Genomic DNA, 22,332 nt, shown 5'->3' with positions numbered 1-22,332 from the left:
CTGTGTTTTCAAGAAACCGTTGCATACTGTTAAACTATTGATGTCCCCCAGAACAGAATGTTCGTGAGTAAACTGTATCAGACTGAGCTGGCTGAGCATAACTCCTTTACTGCAGAGCTTGTAAAATACAAAACCTTGCCTGCTGATTATGTGGAAATTCACCAAGTTGTAATTTTGTACTTAGCACAAAGTACACCAAGAGTAGTGAATGAAGAAATAAAAGAGGTCATAGGAGTAGCATGGCTATAGGGCTTTGCCATTCCTTTACTGGTGAACTTGACACATTATCTGTGCCTCCGCTTTATGTGAACTGACTGAGAAATCTTCATTGCCCCCATAATAATTGTTCCTCCTTTCCTTTAGGTCTTCATCTTGGCAACATCATGGGCCTCAAAGGTAAGGAAACCTAACCATGCACAATTGAGTACATCTCTTCCTGACATAGAGCCAGGCCTGGTATGGGAACCACTGTTTCCGAGCACTGGCAACACCTGTTGGAACTGTTACTGTAATAATCGGGTGAAGTAGATGGTCAGGTCTTGTAGGCCTTCCCACAACTACAATAGCACATGGTTCATTCCTGCCTTGGGTTCTCACATACTCCTATTGTACTGCACCTGTGCTCTGTTGGTGAAGTTTGCTATGTGTAAAACAACAAATATAAACTACTGAATTGGTATTTAAGCACCTAGATTAAGCAGTAAATTAGCTTGTTAGTTTGCAATGTATAGTCCTATCAATGCTCCCTTCCCTGTACCGGGGCTGCAGAGGCTGTCGTTTGATACTGCCAACAAAGTTGTCAACCCTTTCAGTGTTTAGCCCATAGCCTCAGTAGTCAAAACAGTGATCTAATAGGAGGCAGACAAGAGTGAGCGGAGAACTGAGACAATCTGTTTCTGGGACTAACCCTTCCAATAAACTATCTTCTTCCTTCCCCTCCAGTCATCCACTCTGGTAAGCAAAGCAGTTATAACAACATCTTGCATGATGGCTAAAGATCACCAAGGCCAAATCGGTTGTGAATTGTGTGCAAAATGGGCATGCCTTTTGTTTTAAGGTTATGAACAATTGTTCTGTTATTGGGTAATTAATCTTCAACTGTAAAAAATATTCAATCACTTACTACAAAAGCAAGGCATGAAGCTGGTTCCTTTGTTTACAAATGGAAACCGGTTACTCTAGATAATTATGTTATGGAAGAAAGATTTAAACCAGGGATTCAGATATATGCTCTATCTCAAGTCAGCAAGCACATTTATTGATGGAAAGATATTCAGAATGTTGGTAATTCATCAGATCTTTCTCCAAGTCTAATGACGTGATTTGGTTTCACTCCATTCGTCTTCATTGCACACGTTTCAGGTCATTTCCATAGGAAAAAACCTTGAAAGTGGATCTTCATTGTGGCAGGGACTATGCATTATCACTACATTGTACTGGTGTTTCTAGCATTAAATCAGACCCACAATCCTTTTCAAGGTAAATCCCTGCTTGAATGATGGGTTGATAAAGATTTTAGCTTACATGGTCAGGGTGTGCGTATTGGCTGTCACTTAAAGGCACATAGTCTGTGAAATTGGCAACTTATCACTTCTGTAAGTTAGGGCTGTGTCATAACTCTGAAATTATTTCCGTTGTTCTCAAAATAGGATTCTATTACAGAGGGTACAAACTGCAACACAATTGTAATACCTGAACCATGCTTCATCTAAAGAAGCTGGTGAAGGTGAGGTGAAATCATTGCTCAAAGCAACATGCTTCTGGTATTGACTGTTGGCCAGAAGTCTGACAATTGTAACATAACACGTCTATTATGGCCTGTCATCAGTGATACGGTTATGTTTAGAGTAAAAGTTTGATTGTGGACTGATGCGTATCTCCCGATGTCTAAACTCAATTATGCCCTTCTAAGGGTGGAAGTTACAGCGTTACTAGGTTGTGGACATGTCTAATGCTTTAAAGGACTCCAGAAGGAGGTCCCAGCTCATGGCAATGGGCTTTTTCTGCAGTCACAATACTCTTCCCTACGTAAGGCTACACTTCCGCCAACCCCCACCGCTCCACTTCTTCCTGGTGAATAGGGTAGGTGGAGTCACCGATTTTAATCGACTAGTGATTAGGTGTTTCGGAAGTACAAGCCTGCAAATTTGGCTTGAACTTTATAACCTTTCAGGCATGGATAAAGACCTAGGAGACTGCTCTCTGACAAGTGTGCCCGAAACCCACCTCCCACCTCCTGCAGTCCTGCAGCAATCTGTGTCCAGTATGTGGGGAGAGCAGGGCAAGCCCATGGAATGCGCAGTATATCTGCATCTTGCTCAGGACATCGTCAAATAGTCGCTGCAGCCTAGTGGAATATGTGGCGTGAGGTATGCTTGTTGCAGTATCACATATTGGACAAATTTTAATTGTGAATTGCGAGATGTGTTTTGGGTATTCAAGGAGGGAACTCCATTCTTTGAGAAAATTAGTTTCCATTTAGTCCGTAATGGCGGCAGAGGCGATGGCAAGTGTGCTTGTATGCTTCAGTAAAACCATTGTATTGGGTGTCTGTCCCTGTTCATTAAATATATGAAGTGCACCAGTTCATGTGTTGCTGGTGGGGGCCCAATGCTGCTTAATGTAGCGCACTAGGCTTGCGTGCAGTAGAAACAGAACATCTGTGAGCCCCTGTTACTTCATGAAATCCACATGATTGGGCAATGTCCCATCCTCAAACAGAGCGCCTATAGTGGTTACTCCTGCCTGTTCGCACGTGGATAGTCTGTGTTGGGTTAAGGTCCCTATGGAGGTGGGAGACCCAGAAGTGGATATTTGGGGATATATTCTGAGCAGTGTATTTCAAGTCTGAGCTTCAGTATGTAAGCGCAACCTTTAGCAGCAGTGCAGCCGTGGCTGGGGTTCGTACCTTGGGTCACAGTAGTGCAGGTAACATTCCCTGTGCTATCATACTGGGTGTACTCACTATTTAGTGCATATTGCGGCCTGCCAGCCAATAAAAGTAATTTCGGTTGGCTTGCCATGCAGTAATCCCTGAAGTCCAGACACCATTCCCCCAGCATCTGACTCTAATTGCAATTTTGTCAGGCTGACACGTCACAGACTTTACCCCATATTAAATATATTCATGTTCAGAAGCTTGAAGAACTTCGTACAGGATTACTTGCGAGTAGGTTGGTGAAAAAATATAATGCATGGGAGCCTGACCATTTTAGATACGATGAGGCGCCCTGCTACGGAAAGTGAGAGTGAAGTCTAGAAGATGTATTGGGAGCATAAAGAGGTGATTGCCCTTTAAAAGTTTCCTTCAAAGAGATCCTGCTGGTTCCTGTATACTTGGATTCCCAAATATTTGAGTATACTGTAATCTCTGCCGTTCCAAAGTGATCGCGGGCAGCTGGAAACACTCACTGCATGCAGATTCATTTAATATATCAAAGTCAATGGCTAGCCCCAAGATCTATTCTAATTGTGAAGAAATGTGGGCCACAGTACGTGAATTCTACTGGAGATCCCTGATGTATAGTATGTAATCTCCTTATAGAGACAGTGCATGTTTTGTTTCCAATGAGGACACCCCAGTTCCCGGCACCCTGACGTAACGTGCATGCCAATGGCTCGAACGCCAGCACAAAGTATGGGGGAAGGTGGGCACCATTTCCTTGTGCCCAGCTGTATGTTGTAGAGGCCTGAGATATGGGCTCCAGAACAAGCCTGCGCCGTTGGAAACTTGTATAGTAGTGTGATCCATTGAAGAAATGCCTGGAGAACACCATATCGCTAAAGAGCGGCTAACATGTATTCCCAGCTCAAGGTGTCAAAGGTCTGGCGGAAATTAAGTGAGACACCTCACTCTGGGGGGGGTTTCAGGGGATGCATTATCACTTGGTGGAGTCTGTGTATATTCAGAGATGTATCTGCGAGGTACAAAGCCACGTTATTCCACATATACGAGTCTCGGGAGGAGAGGGAGCAGAGGGCAAGCTAGTAACTGGTTTAGTATTTTGTATTTAATAGCGACAAGGGGCTGTATGCTGTGTTGTCCGTACAGTCTCTGCCAGTCTTCGGCAGTGAGGTCACCAGGACTTGTGCTGTAGTTGAGCGGAGTGTAACGTTCCCTCTTCCAGAGAGGCGCAGTACAGTTGTTCCAATGGGTCACCAACTGTGTGGCAAAGGTAGCGTGGAACTCCACTGATAGGCCATCAAGCCCTTGGGTTATGTCACGGGAGAGGTCTTTAATGGCCTCTCTGATATCTTTCATGGTGAATGGTGCCACCAGTGTCGGCTTGTCTGCTGCCATTACCTGCGGCAGGCGGACCGCATCCAAGAAGTCTTTGATCGCTTGAGGCTCTTCCACGTGAGGTGCCGCATAGAGGGATTCGTAATACTCGTAGAAGGCTTTGTTCACGCCTTTTTGCGGGTCTAGGCGGGCATGTGGTGGGGTGGTAATTTCAAGTATGGGTATTGGAGTGGCGCGTTTTTTATCATTTGGGCGATCATGGAGTGTATGAGCGGTAGACCAAGTCAAGAATTTGTATAGCGCACTACTCACCCAGAGGGTCTCAAGGCGCTTGGGGGAGAGGGGATCGCTACTTATCGAACAGCCAAGTTTTGAGTTGTTTTCTGAAGGAGAGGTGGTTCTGTGTAAGACTGAGGTGGGTGGGGAGGGAGTTCCAGGTTTTGGCCACTAGGTAGGAGAAAGATCTTCCTCCCATGGTGGTTCTTCGGATGTGTGGAATCGTGGCGAGGGCTTGGTTGGACGATCGTGGGTGGGGGTGTAAAAGGTCAGGCGAGTGTTGAGATATTTGGGTCCTAGGTCGTTGAGGGCCTTGTGTGCGTGAGTGAGGAGACGGAACGTGATTCTCTTGTTGACGGGGAGCCAGTGAAGGTCTCAGGTGGCCGGATATGTGATTGTGGCGGTGTATGTCTAGGATGAGTCGAGCGGAGGCGTTTTGAATGCGTTGAAGTCTTTTCTGCAATTTGGCTGTGGTTCAATTTGGCAGTGGTTCCGGCGTAGAGGGTGTTTCCGTAGTCCAGTCTGCTTGTGACAAGTGCTTGAGTGACAGTCTTCCTTGTTTCGGTTGGGATCCAACGGAAGATTTTTCGGAGCATACGTAGGATGTTTAAGCATGACGATGAGACGGCGTTGATCTGTCTGGTCATCGAGAGGGAGGAGTCTAGAATGAATCCCAGGTTGCGAGCATGGTCCGTTAGTTTGGGTGCTAGGGCCGGTGGCCACCAGGAGTCGTTCCATGCAGAGGGGGATGATCCTAGGATGAGGACTTCCGTCTTGTCTGAATTCAGTTGCAGTCGGCTGTTCATCTACTCGGCTACGTCTTTCATTCCTTCGTGTAAGTTGGTTTTGGCGGTGTTTGGGTCTTTGGTGAGGGAGAGGATCAGCTGTGTGTGGTCAGCGTAAGAGATGATATTGAGGTTGTGTTGACGTGCGATGGATGCGAGGGGACTCATGTAGACGTTGAAGAGGGTGGGGCTAAGCGATGATCCTTGTGGTACGCCGCAGATGACTTCGGTGGCCTCTGATCTGAAAGGGGGGAGGCGGACTCTTTGGGTTCTTCCGGCGAGGAACGAGATGATCCAATCCAAGGCCTTATCTTGTACCCCGACGTCCCTAAGGCGTTGTACAGGGGTGCGGTGGCAGACAGTGTCGAATGCTGCGGAGAGGTCCAGGAGGATGAGGGCCACTGTTTCCCCGTTATCGAGTAGTGTTCGGATGTTGTCTGTGGCTGCGATGAGGGTGGTCTCTGTGCTGTGGTTGGCTCGGAAGCCGGACTGTGAGGGGTCGAGGGAGCCGTTAGACTCAAGGAAGGCGGCGAGCTGACTGTTGACGGTCTTCTCTATGACTTTGGCGGGGAATGGGAGGAGTGAGATGGGGCGGTAGTTTTTAAGTTCGGTGGGGTCTGAAGTAGGTTTCTTCAGGAGGGCGCGGAGTTCGGCGTGTTTCCAGCTTTCCGGAAAGGTAGCGGTATTGAGGGAGCAGTTGATGATGTTCCGGGGTTTGGGTGCGATGATGGAGTCGGCCTTGTTGAAGATGTGGTGGGGGCATGGGTCGGTTGGAGATCCGGAGTGGATGGAGTTAATCAAGCGGATGGTGTCTTCGGTGCTAATCGGGGTCCAGGCGCGAAGGGTGGTGGAGGGGGGCTTCAGTTCGGTGGTGGAGGGAGTGGACTGGTCGCCAAAGCTGTTATGTATGTCCGCGATCTTGCTGTGGAAGAATGAGGCTAGAGAGTCGCAGAGGTCTTGAGGGGAGTGAGGTAGTTGTTGCCAGCGCTGGGATTGGTGAGCTCTTTGACAATGCTAAAGAGTTCCTTGCTGTTGTGTGCGTTGTTGTCTAGTCGATCCTTGAATGCTGATCAGTTGGTGGTGTTTGCGGGTGGCATCCTTGAGGGCGGTCAGGTTATCTGTGGTTGGGTTTCTTCGCCAGACTTTCTCGAGGGCACGGCAGTTCTTTTTGGAGTTCTTGAGGTCGTCGTTGAACCAGGTGGCTTTTTTGTTTCCTGGCTTGTTGTGATGGTTTTACAAGGGTGCTATTTCGTCAGCGCAGTGGGTGATCCACTGTGCGAGATTGATGGCTGCTTTATTTGGGTCTGTTGATATGGCGGGAAGGTTTTGGTTCAGAGATGTGGTGAGCTGGTCGGTGGTAACTTTGTTCCAGTTTCTGCGGGGAACTTGTTGCGGGTGGTGGGTCGTGGTCTTTTCGAAGCTGAAGTGGACGCAGCTGTGATCTGTCCAGTGGAGTCTTGTGACGTGATTTAAGGAGATGTGCTTGCTGGAGGAGAAGATTGGGTCGAGCGTGTGTCCGGCGTAGTGATGTGGGTACTCACCAGTTGTTTGATTCCGAGATTGGCGAGGTTGTCCAGCAGGGTGGTGGTGGTGGTGGTGTTGTCGTTGTTATTCTCTAGGTGGAAGTTGAGGTCCCCTAGGAGAATGTAGTTGTCAGAGGGGAGGGCGTGTGGATTGATAAAGTCAGCGATGTCTTCACTGAATTGTGTGCGGGGTCCTGGGGGGTCTGTAAATGAGGGTGCCTCTGAGTGTGGTCTTGGGGTCGGTGTGTATCTGGAAGTCGAGGTGTTCGGTGGCTATGAGGGTGTCTTCGGAGCTGGTCGAGATGCGAATGGTGTTCTTGTGGACGATGGCGATTCCTCCTCCTGTTTGGTTGATGCGGTCTCTTCGGATGATCTTGTAACCGTCCGGGATGGCTATGGCGATGTCGGGCGCTGATGAGGCGTTCATCCAGGTTTCCATAAGAAAGGCGACGTCCGGCAATGTGGTGTCGAGTAAGTTCCATAGTTCAATGGTGTGTTCGTGGACCGAGCGGGTGTTGAGTAGGATGCACTTCAGGTGGTTATTGTCGGATCTCTGTTTGGCGTTTGTGGGTGTGGTGTGGGACTTGATGCAGGAGAACTTGCAGGATTGGCAGGTGAAGGGTCCATGGGTACGTCCTGGGGCGGCTAGGTTGCAGTCGGGGAGTCGGCCGGTGTTGAGCGTAGTGAGGGTGGCGGTGTCTTACGTTAGGCGGGTGGGATGGCCTCTGCGGGGGTCTGGCGCTGAATGCGGTCCAGGCGCGGACAGGCGTACACGGGCTTACCTTTGGCGCGCATTCGGCGCGCATGGGGTGCACCCGCTGCGTGTGAACGCTGCGCGTTTGCCATTCTAACATAAGTGGAGGGGGGGGGCGGAGCGAGGGAGGAGCAGCTGGGAGGCGGGAGCGGGGTGGCGAGTGGGGAGGGGAATGTTTGGAAATGCTGTAGGGAGCGGGGGTGGGGCCGCGGGGGTGCAGCGGCAGGGAGCGGGGAGGAGAGACTGGCTGGGACAACCAAATGGCACCAACAATAACAATGCCGGGCGAGATCTGGGGCATAGTCTGGCACAGGTACTACTCGAAATTAAAGCACAATGCACAAATACGATACCACGCGATGCAGCAGGCACGATGGAGGCAAGGTCACAGTCTGGCACAGAGAGGACGACCAGGAGCGGGTGGAGCGACCGGTTCTGACTCGTACTCAATACGCGCAGACTACAGTTCAGCTCGTTTCTCCCCACCAGATACTGTATCCCTTTCCAGTTTGCTCATGCTCTCGCCCACCCGCTTCATGCCTCAGTTTATGGTTTGCCACACTCACAACAGAGCGAATGGCCGCCCACCTCGTTACGACCTTGAAGGCCTCCCATTCTGTTAAGGGTGAGTATGCTGTATTTGTTTCTAGTGTGAAATGTGTCGATCGTGGTGGCCGTATGGGTGCGCAAAAGTCCATCTTCTAGTAATCATGAGTTCAGCTTTCAAGTCTGGACCGGCGTGGGCACGTCCCCCAAGTAATGATAAGTTCCAGGTAGGTGTAGTCTGAGAGTCTTTCCGAGATATGTAGTGTTGGTAATGTGGTTAGCAATGTGGGGGAGCATAGGATATGACCTTTTCGTGTATGTAATGTATGTGTTGGGAAGTAAAATTAATATATTCCCACATTCCTCTGTTATTCGCCATGTATATGCCAGTGACCATCCGTGGGCCCAAGATCGAAGGGCTTTGGCTTGCTGAATTATTGCTGCGCCTGGCAAATGGAGTGAACGTGCAGTCCAAGTTTATGTCCAGTACTGAATTAAAGTCACTGCCAATTAACCATGGGTACATGGTCCAGTCTCCCGGCGCTGGAAGGTATCCTAGTCTGTGTTCAGCACGTAGTGTCTGCCAATCAACACTGGCACTCCATCTAGATTCTCTGATCAGTGTGTACCTGCCATTGATGTCTATCTGCCTATCCAGGACCTCAAAGGGTACCCCTGCCATGATACACACTGCACCCCCCCCCCCCTCTCAAACGCAGAGTAAGTGGTGTGAAATAACTGCCCTTACCATTTTTTCCGGAGTTGATGGACCTCCGAGGACGTCAGATGTGCCTACACATTAAGCGTAAATTCCATGACGTTTGTGGATTGAGCCCATCCCTCTATTATTCCAATTTATTTAATTATAGTGGTGCGTTGTGGCCATATGAACATTTCAAAATGTGTGTAAAGCCAGAGTGCATGCCTCCCCGGGGCATATAATATGCGTGGAAGTGTTTCCAGAAGGCCCACCCGTCTTGTGTCCCCCACCTTTAACCATTAGAATCCCCAGTACACAGTCCAATTGGAAAACTTTGTTCTGCCAAACATAAACCCTGTAACATAGCAACTATATTGATGCAGTAGCCAACAGCAACTTTGTGTGTGGCCTTTTATCCTATGTAGAGGCATTAACATTCACCGGGGCCCAAGCCAACCCCCTCCCCCAGCCCACCACCAAAAAACTGGAGATGTATGTATCATAGAAGGGGACATCGTGATTGTTTGGTGTCTCAGTCCCCCGGGCAGAAAGGATCCAGTGCAGCTCAAAAAATCATCTGGCAGGTCTTCTAAAAAATGAGATGGGCATAGGTTAGGGTTTGTTACCACTCCGCATGGGCAGCACAACAGCGTCCCCTTCAGCCTAGTATAGTTCATTGACTGTTTGTGGAGTTATGGTCGGGAATAGTGCCAGGCTGTTTTCAGAGTCTTAGTGTATTGTGCCATCTGAAATCTCTTCCTCTATCTGCATCTCCATCCCTCGTAGCTTAGCTGAAGACTGGAGCCCTGCCCGTAATCCCTCCAGCATCTGCTACTGGGTGGGCATCAATTCCTAATCTCTGCAGCCCTGTGTTGTGCGTCGCTTTTTAGCGCGTCTCCGCCTTGTGGTCTGCAGGGATGGGTGCCTATGCTGATCAAGAATGGTTAGGTCCGGAAAGGTGCTCTCAATTGAGGCCCAGGCTAAGGATTGTTAACAAAATTGCTTTTATGTTCGTAAATCATTTTGAGTCCGGCAGGGTACAGGAGGATGTATTTAAGATTCAGATGTTAGAGGTGCTTTTTGACTCCCTTATAAGATGCTCGCTGACGCTGGACATTAAAAGTATAGTCCAGGAACAGGTGCACAGTATACGGGCCACTATTGGCCGTGGCGGCTGTCCCGCCTCTTGTGGGGACCCTGTCCGCACTCTCCACACTAAACAACTAGGTGAGGGCTTCTGGGGCTACCACTTTTTGCAGTCTCTTTGAATTGAGTGGAATTGTTATCGTCACAGTTTCTGGGCAGGCCGATTCTCACATTATTTCAACGCGAGCGTCCTTCCGTGTCTTCGATTCTGTAGCACTGTGACTTGGTGGTGAAGCCGTGCCTCAGCTTCCGTTTGCTCTTTCTGCCAATGGGCAATTTCAGATGGAGACGCAGTGTTAGCTGTTAAGGAGGCGACCCAGAAGGGCTCCCAGGTCGTCTGCCTCTTTTCTTCGCACCGACCAGTAAGAAAGCCAGGTGAGATAGATCTGTGTTATACCTTCAGGGATTTATACTTGCAGGAACCAGGGACTGGGCGACACCAGTCTCCAAGCGGTTGCTGTCCTCCACAAGCCCCTTTGTACTACCCACCTCCAGTTCCTGCAGCAGTAGGGGCCCGATGGCCTAGTCTCCCATTGAGGCCCCTCTGTAGGCAGCTCTCACCTCTGTAGCGCTCGTTTCCGACAACTCAGCGCACTCTTTTCCCCACACTTTCCCAAATACAAGATTGGAGTTGTTCAGGCCTGCCTAGCCCAGCAGAGTCGCCGCTGCGGTCTGAGGCCCTCTGAGGCAGCGCTGGTTGTGCATAAGGAGCAGGCATCCCCCCCTAATTGCTATCTCTGTGCAGTCTTCTAGCAGTTTGTCAGGCCTTTGAGACCAGCATGTCCTTCCGTCTTGGAGGGAAGGGTATGCACTAACCTGTATGTACTCCGGTCAGTCCGTGCGCATGGTCTTCTCCCTATCCGGATCTTCAGGCAGCGATCAGGTGGGCTGGACTGGCAAGGCAGGGTCCCTCTTCTTCAGGGATGAGTCCTAGTCTTCGGCGTGGGGGTGCCGCTCATTGGTGGAGGGGGTAGCACTTATCGATTACTGCTGGTTCCCGTGTGTGCATGTGCTGTGCTCGCTGTCCACTGGCTTCAGGGCCTCTGGCATCCCCAGGGCCCCCGGCGAGCGCCCATAGGTAAACCAGATCTCTGCGTGCCACGCCCTCTAGAAGACACAGCCCATGTCCAGGCCAGCAGGCGTACTTGCATCTCGCTACTGCCGGTATATACCTCTGCATTCTCACAGCCCCAGTCCTCCAGGTAGGTGCGAGCCGGCACAGTTTGGAGATTGGGTGCCCCTTTTAGTCGAGGTCCTGCAGGGTGGTGTCTCCTCTCCCTGATGGCTCCGGTGGTCATCCAGGCTCACGGCTGGCGTGCTCATGATTGTAGGGGTGCACAGGCCGCCTCCGGCTTCCTATCTCACTAGCTCTAGGGGACAGCCTTCCCCTGCCCCATGCAAGCGGCCTGCTCCATATAGTGGAATCACCTTCCGGCCGAACCGACCAGGCGATCCCCTCCCCCCAAAGATCCCAAGCTCACCAGGTGTTGGCGCTCAGAGTGTCCATCAGCAGCAGTCGGCGCTCAGTGTCCATCAGCAGCAGTCAGCCGCAGTAGTTATAATCAGGCTTGCCAGGGGGGGTCGTACTCCTGTGAGACCGCCGTCGGTCTGTCTCTTTAGGAGGAGTATAGCTATGCCGTAGCCAGTGCACAAGTGTCGGGTCAGAGGTTCTCCCGTGTAGGGGGCCAGCAACAGCCAACTGCTTTTTTTTTTTTTTTTTTTTTGACAAATGGCCCGGTAGTACCAGTGATTCAGCAAGATCGGCGGGCCCGGGAGCTCTTACTTTGTGCGTTGGCCACGCCCCCCACAATAATTCTATTTTGTGTGATTAGTGATATGTAATGCACGTGACTAAAGCCTGAATTATTTATTATGGTTTTGCATAGGCTACCTGTAAATGCAGTGCTTTCTTATTTTTTTTATTATTTTTTATATTCAGCCAGATCAGTGGGCATTGAGCACTTGAATTGGGAACCAGACTCATTTGAGTAAAAGTTGAGTAAAAGCAGGAGTGTGATAATCATCGGAGTTGCCTGGTCCGACTCCGGTTGTGGCTGCCACACCACATGCACCGTCATTGTCTGCACAGGAGAACTAGCCTAGAATTATATGATGGGTAGTCATTCACCATGAGTGTCCTGGGTTCACATATTTGTAGATTGGAGCCGTAGTCCATGGGAAGAATATTGAAACAGTGTACTTGGTGATTTAACCTAGAGCAGGCATTCAAAAATGGTACCAGTAGTTATCGTTGTGATTGTGAGTTTCTTTAGCAGCAGTTCTATATAATGTGGGTGGGCATGTGAGACTGATAGTCATCAGTAGCGTCGAAATGCCAAGAGAATAATGCGAATTTGCCTAGCCTTGGTGCTGGTAAGTTCCAATTCTATTAAGGACTCTGAGGCGAGGATTATGCCATTCTTTCATCGCTTTATTCTCTACAGCAGCAAGAAAAAATAACACAACTACTTTTCCCATGAACATTTGGGGGAAAGAATAAAGTCAAACATGAGTCCTATTAGTGTCCGTACAGGTGTCTCCCATCATGCTCCACTGTACTTGTCGTCTCCTCTTTCTTCGCGCGAAGCCAGAACATCCGTCCACTCACGCATCTTGTTTAGAATTATCTGCTCCTGCAAAAGAACACACCATCAGATCCATCCTATATCAATAGAACGTCAGCTGTAAAACAGGAAGAGCAGTACACCGCGGAGCCATAAGCTTCCATGAAGTCACTGGGGGGGATAATCCTCTCCTCCGAGTCCTTAATAGAATTGGAACTTACCAGCACCAAGGCTAGGCAAATTCGCATTCTATGTCAGGACCGGAGGCTTTGGATTATGCCAGTTCAAAGCTTATCGACCACCAATCTGGCCACATCAATAACTGGCTTGAAATAGAACCTCTTGAACGTGGAGTCCGAGGACCAATCGGCCGCTCTCATCAGATCCTCCAACTGAGCCCCAAGGGCAAAAGCTTTAGACGCCATGGCACCTCGCGTAGAGTGAGCCCCAAACTGTTTAGTATCAATCCCCACCTCCTGCATGATCCAACGCACCCAACGGGCGATCGTCGGTGAAGTAACTGCCTTATACGGTTTACGCAGGGCAATAAGCAGCTGTCGCTCACCCGGAGGGCGATTATCTTCTGTCATATCCTCATAAGCACGGAGGCACTGCACTACGCACAGCTTAGGGGAGTCCTGAAAAGCCGGGTACGAAATGACCCTAGTATGCGTTTTGGTCCGTCTGCTGACGGTAAAGGAAACTCCTTCAGGAGAAAAAACTCTGGCCGTTATATCCAACGCTCGCACGTCCGAGACACGCCTACAGGACACCAGGCACAACAACATGGCCAACTTAGCCGTCAAATCCTTGCGCGTTAAAAACCTGTTCGGTTGCCAGGAAAGGAACAAATTCAGCACTCTGTTCACATCCCACAGGGCGGAATACCGATGCTCCGGCGGCAAGGCAAGCCGTATACCCCGTAAGAGCCTACAGACTAAGGGGTGTTCGCCAACCGGGGACCATTGAACCAGGTCGTGCCCCGCAGACACCGCCGACCAGAACGTATTGATCGATCGATAGGCCAGGCCCTGATCAGACAGTTCCGCCAGGAAATTCAAGACACGCACTACAGGTGCCCCCACGGGATCCAAACCCCGTCGCACACACCAACGGCTCCACCGGAGCCAAGCCGATCTGTAGCATTTGGTCGTGCTGTCGGCCCAAGCCTTGGAGAACAAGTCCTCTGCCGTTCTCGAAAGGCCAGGCAATGTCCAGCGTCGCCGGAGAGCTTCCACGCCATCAGGCGCAACGAGCCCTCCAGGACTAACCTGTGGGGTGCTCCCTCCGGATTCAGTAGAATGTGGGGAGACTGGGGGAGTAGGATCGGAAAATCCCAAGAAAGTTCCAGAAGAACCGGAAACCAAACTTGCGACCTCCACCACGGAGTGATCATCACTACCTGTGCCGACTGGCGGCGTAACAACGCTGACACCCGCGTTATCATTGAGAACGGTGGAAACGCATAGCCCTGTATTCCCGACCAGTCTTGGAGGAACGCATCCGTCGCCTCCGCCAGAGGGTCGGGCGCCAGCTGAAATACCGCGGGAGCTGGTGGTCCAAGCAGGACGCGAATAGGTCCACCGAAAACGGGCCCCAAAGGTCAGAGCTCCGCAAACCGGGTAGGGTCCAGCTTCCAAACGCTGGCGTCCAGGATATTCCTCGAGTGCCAATCGGCCACCTCGTTCTGACGACCCGGCAAATATTCCGCCGTAACCGACACCTGGCGGTCCAGACAAAAGTGCCAGAAATCCCTGGCCAGGTCCGCTAACATCTTGGACCTGGTACCGCCCAGGTGGTTGATGTAACGGACCGCCAACACGTTGTCCATCCTCAGAAGGACGCAGGATTGCACTCTGTCCTTGGTCCAACATTGCACTGCGAAGGAGCCCGCTAGCAACTCCAAGCAGTTGATATGCAAGGACTGTTCGAGAGCAGACCAGGCGCCGCCCGTGGAGAAATCTCTGCACCTCGCCCCCCCAGCCGGAACGGCTGGCGTCCGACTCTATCACGATATCTGGGGCGGAACCGAAAATCGCACGGCCATTCCAGGCTTCCACGTGTGTAAGCCACCACTGCATTTCGTCCCTCACGTCCTCTGACAAAGGAATCAGTTGAGAGTACGTCCAGGCCCCTCCGCAGGTGGTACGCCTTCAAGCGCTGCATGGCGCGGTAATGAAGGGGTCCCGGGAAGATAGCCTGGATCGAAGAGGACAACAGGCACACTAGCCTCGCCAGGTGGCGCAAGGAAATCATCCGCTTTGCTAGGGTTTGCCGCAACTCGTGTCTGATCCGCGCCATCTTCCTGGCCGGCAGGCTCAAGGTGGCCGCCACAGAGTCTATGGTGAAACCGAGGAACGTAGCGCACTGCATGGGAACCAAGAGAGACTTCTTCTCGTTGATCACGAACCCTAGGCCTTGCAAAAGGTTGACCGCAGACTGCAACTGTGACCGCAGTCTCTCGGGGCACTGGTCCATGAGCAGCAGGTTGTCTAGGTAGACTATCATCCTGACCCCCTGAGCCCGCAAGGCCTCCACCACCGGCCGCAACACCTTTGTGAAGCACCACGGTGCTGAGGAGAGTCCGAAAGGAAGAGTGGTAAACTCGTACACCTGGCCGTCCCACCTGAACTGGAGGAAACGCCGATGAGGGGGAAAAATGGGAATCGTTAGGTAAGCGTCTTTCAAGTCCAGCCTGACCATCCAGTCGGACTGTCGCAAGACGTCGCGCAGGAGATGTATCCCTTCCATTTTGAAATGCCGATACACCAACCACTCGTTGAACTCCTTCAAATTTATCACGGGGCGACTGCCCCCATCGACCTTGTCTACCAAAAAAAGATTGCTTATAAAACTTGAGGGGTGTTCGCACGCGCAACAAATCGCCCCTTTTTGGAGGAGGGCAGCGACCTCTTCGCTCACCAAAGCCGCATCACGCTGGGAAAAGGTAATGGGGCGAGGACGCTGTAGCTGACACGGACGGCCATGGAACTCCATTTGGAAGCCCTGAACCATCTGCAGCACCCAAGCATCGCCGGTAAGGGAGCCCATGCAGGAATAAACTGCGCCAAGCGCCCCCCCCCCTCTCAAACTCGCGGAAGGCAGTACACTCACCTCGGCCACCGCCTTGCTGTTGGCCACGTTGACCTCCACGACCTCCGAACTTCTGCCCTCTCGTGGGGTAGAAATTACTGAACCTGGCCTTGTCCTGGTACTGGCCAAGTCCGGAGCCTTTACCTCGATCCGAGCTGGGGCCCCGGCCGAACGAGCGGCCCCTGCTTCGTCCGGCCTTGTCGAAAACCCGGGGCGCGAAGACCTTTTTAATATTGGACTGGGCACGATCCAGGGACGTGAAGGTGGCCACAAACTTGCCCAGTTCTTTGATGAACGGGTCACCAAACAAGCCCCCCTGGGCTACAGCACCCGCCTCCGACGAGGCGAGGTCGCCCAGCTTGGGATCCACCTTGATAAGCAGGGAGCGCCTCCGCTCCGTAGAGAGGGCGCAGTTGGCGTTGCCAAGGAAAATAATTGCCCTCTGGGCCCAGTTGGAAAGAACCTCCGGGGAAATCGCGTCGCCCGACACCTCGGCCTCCTCCGCCATATCCAGGATCTTGGTAAGGGGCCCGACACCATACAGAAGCTTGTCTTGGCAAGTGCGCCAGGACATGTCGATACCCTTCCGCGGGTCCTTGACAAATTTCTGCAGGAAGGTCGCCATCTTCGGATCGATGTCCGGGGTCATGGCCACCTTGCCTTCCAACGACGGCCGGGGACACTCCGCGCGCAGGCGGCTCCTAGCATCTTTGTCCACCGGCTTCCTCAGCCTATTAGCGACGTACTGGGCCACCTTGTCACACGGGACCCACTCTGATGAACGGGGGTGGACGATATCGTCCGGGTCCAGCATATCCGACGGACCTGCGGAGGATGAGGGCTGAGAGGGTAGCCACGACCTGGAATAACAGGCCTCCTCCTCCGAGTCCGGAGAGTCGTCGTCGTCGCGCTGCGGGTCCGGAGACATCGCAGGTGGAGAAAGCGGTGGAGCCTCCGAGGGAAGAGGAGCGGGAGGCTGTGCGTCCTCCAGGGCCTTGAAGGCACTCTTCACCCTGGCGAAAGCCGCCGAATCAACCCCCTCAGTGCAAGGCTTCTGGGAGGAGGCGGGGTAGGGGACGAATCTGGCCCGGAGGCCGGGACTGGCGCCGGAAGCAAGGCGGCAAACTTGGCATAGGCCTCGTCCAGGCGCGCCGAAAGACGTTGTTCCAGGGGACCATAGCCTGGTCGACCGCGCGGTAGATGGAGTCGTCGACCGCCTGGTAAAAGTCATCGTCCAACGGGACATAGTTCAGGGGGTCCTCCTCCGGATAGTTGTCCGCGTTCCCCTGCATAGCGAGTTAAATTAGGCTCTAGCAACAGGAATGGCAGACAAGACCAATGACCCTCCTCAGGGCGCTCTATAGTCTGGGGAGTCCCAGCGATATGGGTGGCCAGAGGCACACAATGAACGGGCAAGGCCCTGGAAACGCTGCAGCCCACAGAGTCTCGGGGCGCCTCCCTGCAAAGCGTTCCCACAGCACAATTACGACCCCGTAGGGTGTTCGTCACAAGTACAACCCAAAGGGCGTCCAGAAGCAAAGGGGAAACCTAATTGCAACCCCGCAGGGTGTCAGAGCCGGGAGGCACGGGTCCGCTGGTGACAGGAGCGCGCCAGAACACTCTAGAAGCTTCTGGGAGCGTCCCTTCAGCAAACGAGACACCGGCCCCTGGTGGCCGTGCCACCACACCGCACACTACCGGGCAAAGATCGCGTAAGGAGCGCACTAGGCGTCCCGCGACCAATCAAGGGAATCTGTGGAGAAAGAACAGAAACCCGACACCCAGGCCAAAGGCACCACACAGAAACCCAAAACCCAGGAGAGAAGGAAAAAACCAACTTAACTTGCTGCGAGCAGCGAAGAAAGAGGAGACAAGTACAGTGGAGCATGATGGGAGACACCTGTACATGGACACTGTAATATGACTCATGCTTGACTTTATTCTTTCCCCCAAATGTTCATGGGAAAAGTAGTTGTTATTTTTTCTTGCTGCTGTAGAGAATAAAGCGATGAAAGAATGGCATAATCCGAAGCCTCCGGTCCTGACATAGAATCCTAGTTCTGTCACGTTTTAGAAAATGAAGTATTTTGTTGCTATAGTGTGAAGTAGCTCGATTAATGTTTAAAAAATAACTAAACAAGGCTGAGAAGATATTTTAATTAACAAACCACCTAGACCACGCCAAATGGATCTTGCCAGTGGCTATTTGCTTCAGTGTCAAAAAATTGGAAAAGAAAACTGCACTTTAGACCGTTGAGGAGAACCGCTAACGATGTGTGACTGAGTTCCAGTTAGATGTCTTTGTGCTGCTGCGCGTCGTCTAAAGGCTGCACAATTTCTTGTGCGCTAATTTCAATTGAGTAAAAGTGTCTATCTCCTGTTTTAAAGCACAATATAGTCGCACAAAGCTGTGGTGGGCTCATTTTGGTAGTACCCGTACCCTTTGTGGCTTGTATGCTGTGAAGGAACAATACCAATATGGAGCATTTACAATGGGTTCCATTATCTAATGATGGAATAAATAAAAGAAAATTCAGTGACGTAAAAGCAACAAAAGGGCAACATGGTATAGCTGTTCCAGGGCTGTATGTTCAACCATGTGATGTACTCTGATTTGTATGTTCTTTATGTTAAGGAGATGGTTGTGCCAGTTAGGGTGCCTATGTTCTGTATCCTGCCCTGTCTGTACTAGCAGTAGCTTGTCGCCTAACTAGATGCGGCAGGGCTATTTTGCTATTGTTTTCGCTGTGCTTTGTGCCTACCATGCTCGTCATCATATGAAGTTAATTGTATAGGGCCAATGTGAGCTTCACCTGCATAATGCTTTAACGGTTTAAGTTCAAACACATCCTGGTTAACCATGGCTGATAAACTCCTCCCTATTGTTTGCCAGAGCAGTGTGTCCCAGTGCTTATTGTCCTCTCCCCATAACGGAGTTCATGTGTCCTCTTCTCTTTTTTTTTTAACCTCATCGCTGCGGCGGTAATTTTCGCGCTACGCGGCTTTTTTCAAAAAGCCGCGTTAGATGACGAGCTCAGCTCGTCATCCACACACGCCCCCCGTGGCTGATGACGAGCTCAGCTCGTCATCAGCATCGAAGGGGTTAACATGTTTTTTGCCAAATCTAGATAGGCTTACTGCTTCTAGAGAGGGTTGGCACTGTCCATGTACTGACATCCTTTAATACTCCATGCTGGAATATCTGTCCCAATTTTACCATCTCACCAGGTATAGTGCCCTTAAACGTTGGAAGCAGGTGTTCCAATGATAATTCACCACTCTTAAATGAAGCCTAGTAGCAATAGAGTCCAGTAGTTACCATTCCAGCGTCCTGGATTTTGCTTGAACAGTGTTTGCTGAGGAAATCCCAAATTATCAGTGATCTGCATATCTTTTACTCCTTTCAGTTGTCGAGTGCACAAGGTTTACTAAAGGACTGAAAGCTGTGGGGGGCGGGGGGGAAGTGACTAATGGCAATCTGTTTTTCCTTTCCCGTATGAAATCCTGACAGATTATTTGGGGCTCAGTTTTAGAAACTAAAATGAACTGCTTCATTGCCTTTGTAATTTTGTCCATGCCTTAGTTTTAGGTCGGTTTCATCTCTGCAACATCAGGCACCTTGGAGGTAAGGATGGCTGTGAGCACACAATTGAATGCACCACTGGTGAAGTTGAGGCACACATGCCTTAAACTAATCTACCCTATATATAACAGCACTCACACAGGCTCTCCTTGGGTTACTGCAGTGGGTACAAAAAGGTGGTAATGGTCAGGTTTTCTGTTTAAGAGCACTTATTATTATTATTATTACATTTTTTCTTTAGAATTAGTTGGTTTTGCTTTATTTGAATAATTTTATATTTTTCCTTTCCACATGGCTGCTTGGTTTGAATTCTATAAATCCTAATTTGCACAAATTTAGCACAGTAAATGTCAAGGAAATAAATGCGTGAAGCTTCCATTTGTGTGGGTGGGAGTTTTGCACTGATGTGAGATAATAAAATAAAAATGGATGTGATTTGAGAAATTACCCCTACTTTGAGTTATAGGAAGCTTGCACTGAGAATTGGGCACAGTTATGGCATGTAGGATGCTGGATTGTGACCATGGTGTTTACGGGCAGTCTCTCACCCCATTATCCATGAATTTCAGGAGAAAGTTTGTTCCTCTTCCCAAGAGCAGTGCCTTCTGTCCTAAGCTCTTACAATCTTCCTCAGCATATGCTTCTTTGCCCCAGACTTGAATGTGCTTCAATCAATCTGTATTTGTAAAACGCAACTTTCACCCCTGGGGGTGTCTGGGCGCGGTCTCCGTCGAACAGCCAGGTCTTGAGACTCCTTTCTGAAGTCTGCCAGTGAGTGAGCTATGTGGAGCTGGAGGTTGGTCCAGGTCTTGGCTGCGATGTAGGAGGAGTGGCAGCCGGTGCGGCTGATGCTGATGCAGGACGGTGTGTGAGGGCGAGTGAAGAGGAGCGTATGTATCTAGCGGTTTGGTGGAAGTTCAGTCAATGGTTGAGGTAGACAGGTCCTAGGTCTTGGATGGCTTTGTAGATGTGCGGAAGGATTGCTTGCTAGTATGGCTTGCCTTCATTCAGATTAATCTTGCCCCCATGCCTGTTTCGTGCTAGTCATGCCCAGTCTTCTGCTCTACTTCAGACTCTTATGTTTTATCTCCAGGTGTGCAATTTATCGCTCACCTCTTACAGAGTTGATGTTTTAACATTACTTATGTGAAGACCGACATCCTCATTTTGTGTTGAGGCACAAACCATTAAACACACAAAATATTCCTAAAATGCATACATTAGTCAGGCTATACAGCAGACCGGGCAGTAAATGAACAAGCTTATCTTCCCTATGTACAGACTTTAGCCCTGAAGACACTCCACAAGCAGGCAATGGAGGACTTGGACATCCCAATATCCATCGAGGTAATGCAGTACACATTACACCAGCTCCCTGGAGCTAAGTTCCCGGGTGGTGACTACTTTCCCACCAGAGTTTTATTGGTCCTTGCGGGAACGTTGTCTTAAGCCCTCCTGCAGGTGTATGAGGAGGCCTTTGAGAAGGGTATCCTCCTGACACAGAGCGAAATATGCATGCACAGTGGAGCACCTTCAGCATACCGCCCAGTCACCAGATAAATACGGACACCAAAATACTGTGTAAAATGTTAGCTTCCCACCTGGGTCCATACATGCCACACTTGGTACATGAAGACCAATGCAGCTTTAAACCGGGACGTAACACAGCAATGTACCTATATCTGCTGAGCCACATTATGCATGAAACCAGAGACCGAGAGGAAGAGTTGGTACTCTTGTCTGTAGACCTGGTTAAGGCCTTTAACACGGTAGACTGGGAATACCAGGGGAGGGGGAGGGGTCCCCACCTCCCCTCGTCCCAACTCTGGGAGTTGGGACGAGGCACCCGGCAGGGATATCTGCTCTCACTCCTTTTATTCACCTTTCCCATTGAACTGCTGGCGGTACGAGTGAGAGCAGAGCTAGACCAAAGGGGTGTCTGGGTTCGGGATTCGAATCCGATCTCCCTATATGCTGATGATGCACTTTTTTTTTTTCCTTGACATTCCCCCGGGCAGCCATCCCCGAGCTGCTGCGCCAATTGGACAGGGTTGGGGAGGTCTCCGGACTAAGGCTCAACCTTAACAATTCACTGCTTTTCTAGTTGGTGGGCATGGCAGCAGTGCCTCTTGGGGACCTGCCAGACTTGGGGCTTAGATGGGAACGTGCAAGCTTTAGGTATCTAGGGGTCCAGATAGCGCTGACTGATGCGCATGCACTTAACCTGAACTTGGACAGGATACTGGTGACGCTACAGAGTTCAGTGAAGTTTTTGAACACCCTTCCCTTGTCCTTAATTGGCAGGCTAGCTATTTCAACGGTGGTAATGCATCCTAGGTGTCTGTATGTGCTCCAGAATTAGCTCATCCCGATACTGGCCTGAGTATTTAAACAATTGAATACGATTCTGATTTTACTACTGTGGGCAGGGAAGAGGAGCCGAGTAGTCCTGAACACTTTAACAAGTAGATATGAGGGCAGGGGACTGGAGGCCCTACAATTTGAGTTCTACTACTATGCCGCCCACACGCAGCACGCGGCCCAGTGACTCACGGAGGGGGAGAACTGGTAAAAGCAGCTGCTGGCAGGTAGCACGGATCTGGTGTATCTCCTGACCGCTCTGAGCGGTAGAGGAAGAACTTCCTATCTCGTCCGACACACACGGCGATCAGTGGTTTGTGGATTAAGGTGCTACGTAGAGCGCCATTTTATAGAGAGCTGCCGATCTGGATCGTTGCCCCATCAGAGAGATGGGATCGCACATGTCATTTGAGGCCTGGCGGGATGGCGAATGTGAGGTCCTAGCAGACCTATTTTCAAATGAGACTTTCATAACATATGAGCAGGCATGGAAGGGTTTTGACCTTGGGCGTGTTCACTATTACAATATAGGGGACTCCAAGAAGTAGCCAAGGTTACTTGGCCTTCATATCCGGACATCCCACAATTGACCAACACTTTGGATATACTGCTTACATGCGGCACTGGCCACAGGTTGGTATCCCTGCTTTACGCCATGAAGCAGGACTCCACTGCACCGACAACAGCGGCCTGGCAGAGAGACCTCAACACACAACTAGATCAGAGGACATGTGTGACCACTAGCGATCTTTCCCACTCAG

At 50.7% G+C, this 22,332-nt stretch overlaps 1 protein-coding gene across 3 annotated transcripts in view; it reads left to right on the top strand.

The window, feature by feature from the left end:
* Positions 1-22,332, top strand: part of LOC147679895 (RNA/RNP complex-1-interacting phosphatase-like) — a 140,003-nt gene that overhangs the window by 76,850 nt on the left and 40,821 nt on the right. For 2 of the 3 annotated variants that reach the window (XM_086943458.1, XM_086943459.1), the window contains exons 9-10: positions 364-396; positions 19,211-19,252. In XM_086943458.1, coding sequence (XP_086799584.1) covers positions 364-396; positions 19,211-19,252 — 75 coding nt within the window. The remainder of the gene's footprint in view (positions 1-363; positions 397-19,210; positions 19,253-22,332) is intronic. The other variant, XM_086943460.1, reaches the window with a different exon arrangement.

The sequence above is a fragment of the Lissotriton vulgaris genome, chromosome 11 (genome assembly GCF_964263255.1).
Source record: "Lissotriton vulgaris chromosome 11, aLisVul1.2, whole genome shotgun sequence".
In the NCBI taxonomy this organism is placed as follows: domain Eukaryota; kingdom Metazoa; phylum Chordata; class Amphibia; order Caudata; family Salamandridae; genus Lissotriton; species Lissotriton vulgaris.
This window is presented reverse-complemented; position numbering and strand designations above follow the sequence as displayed.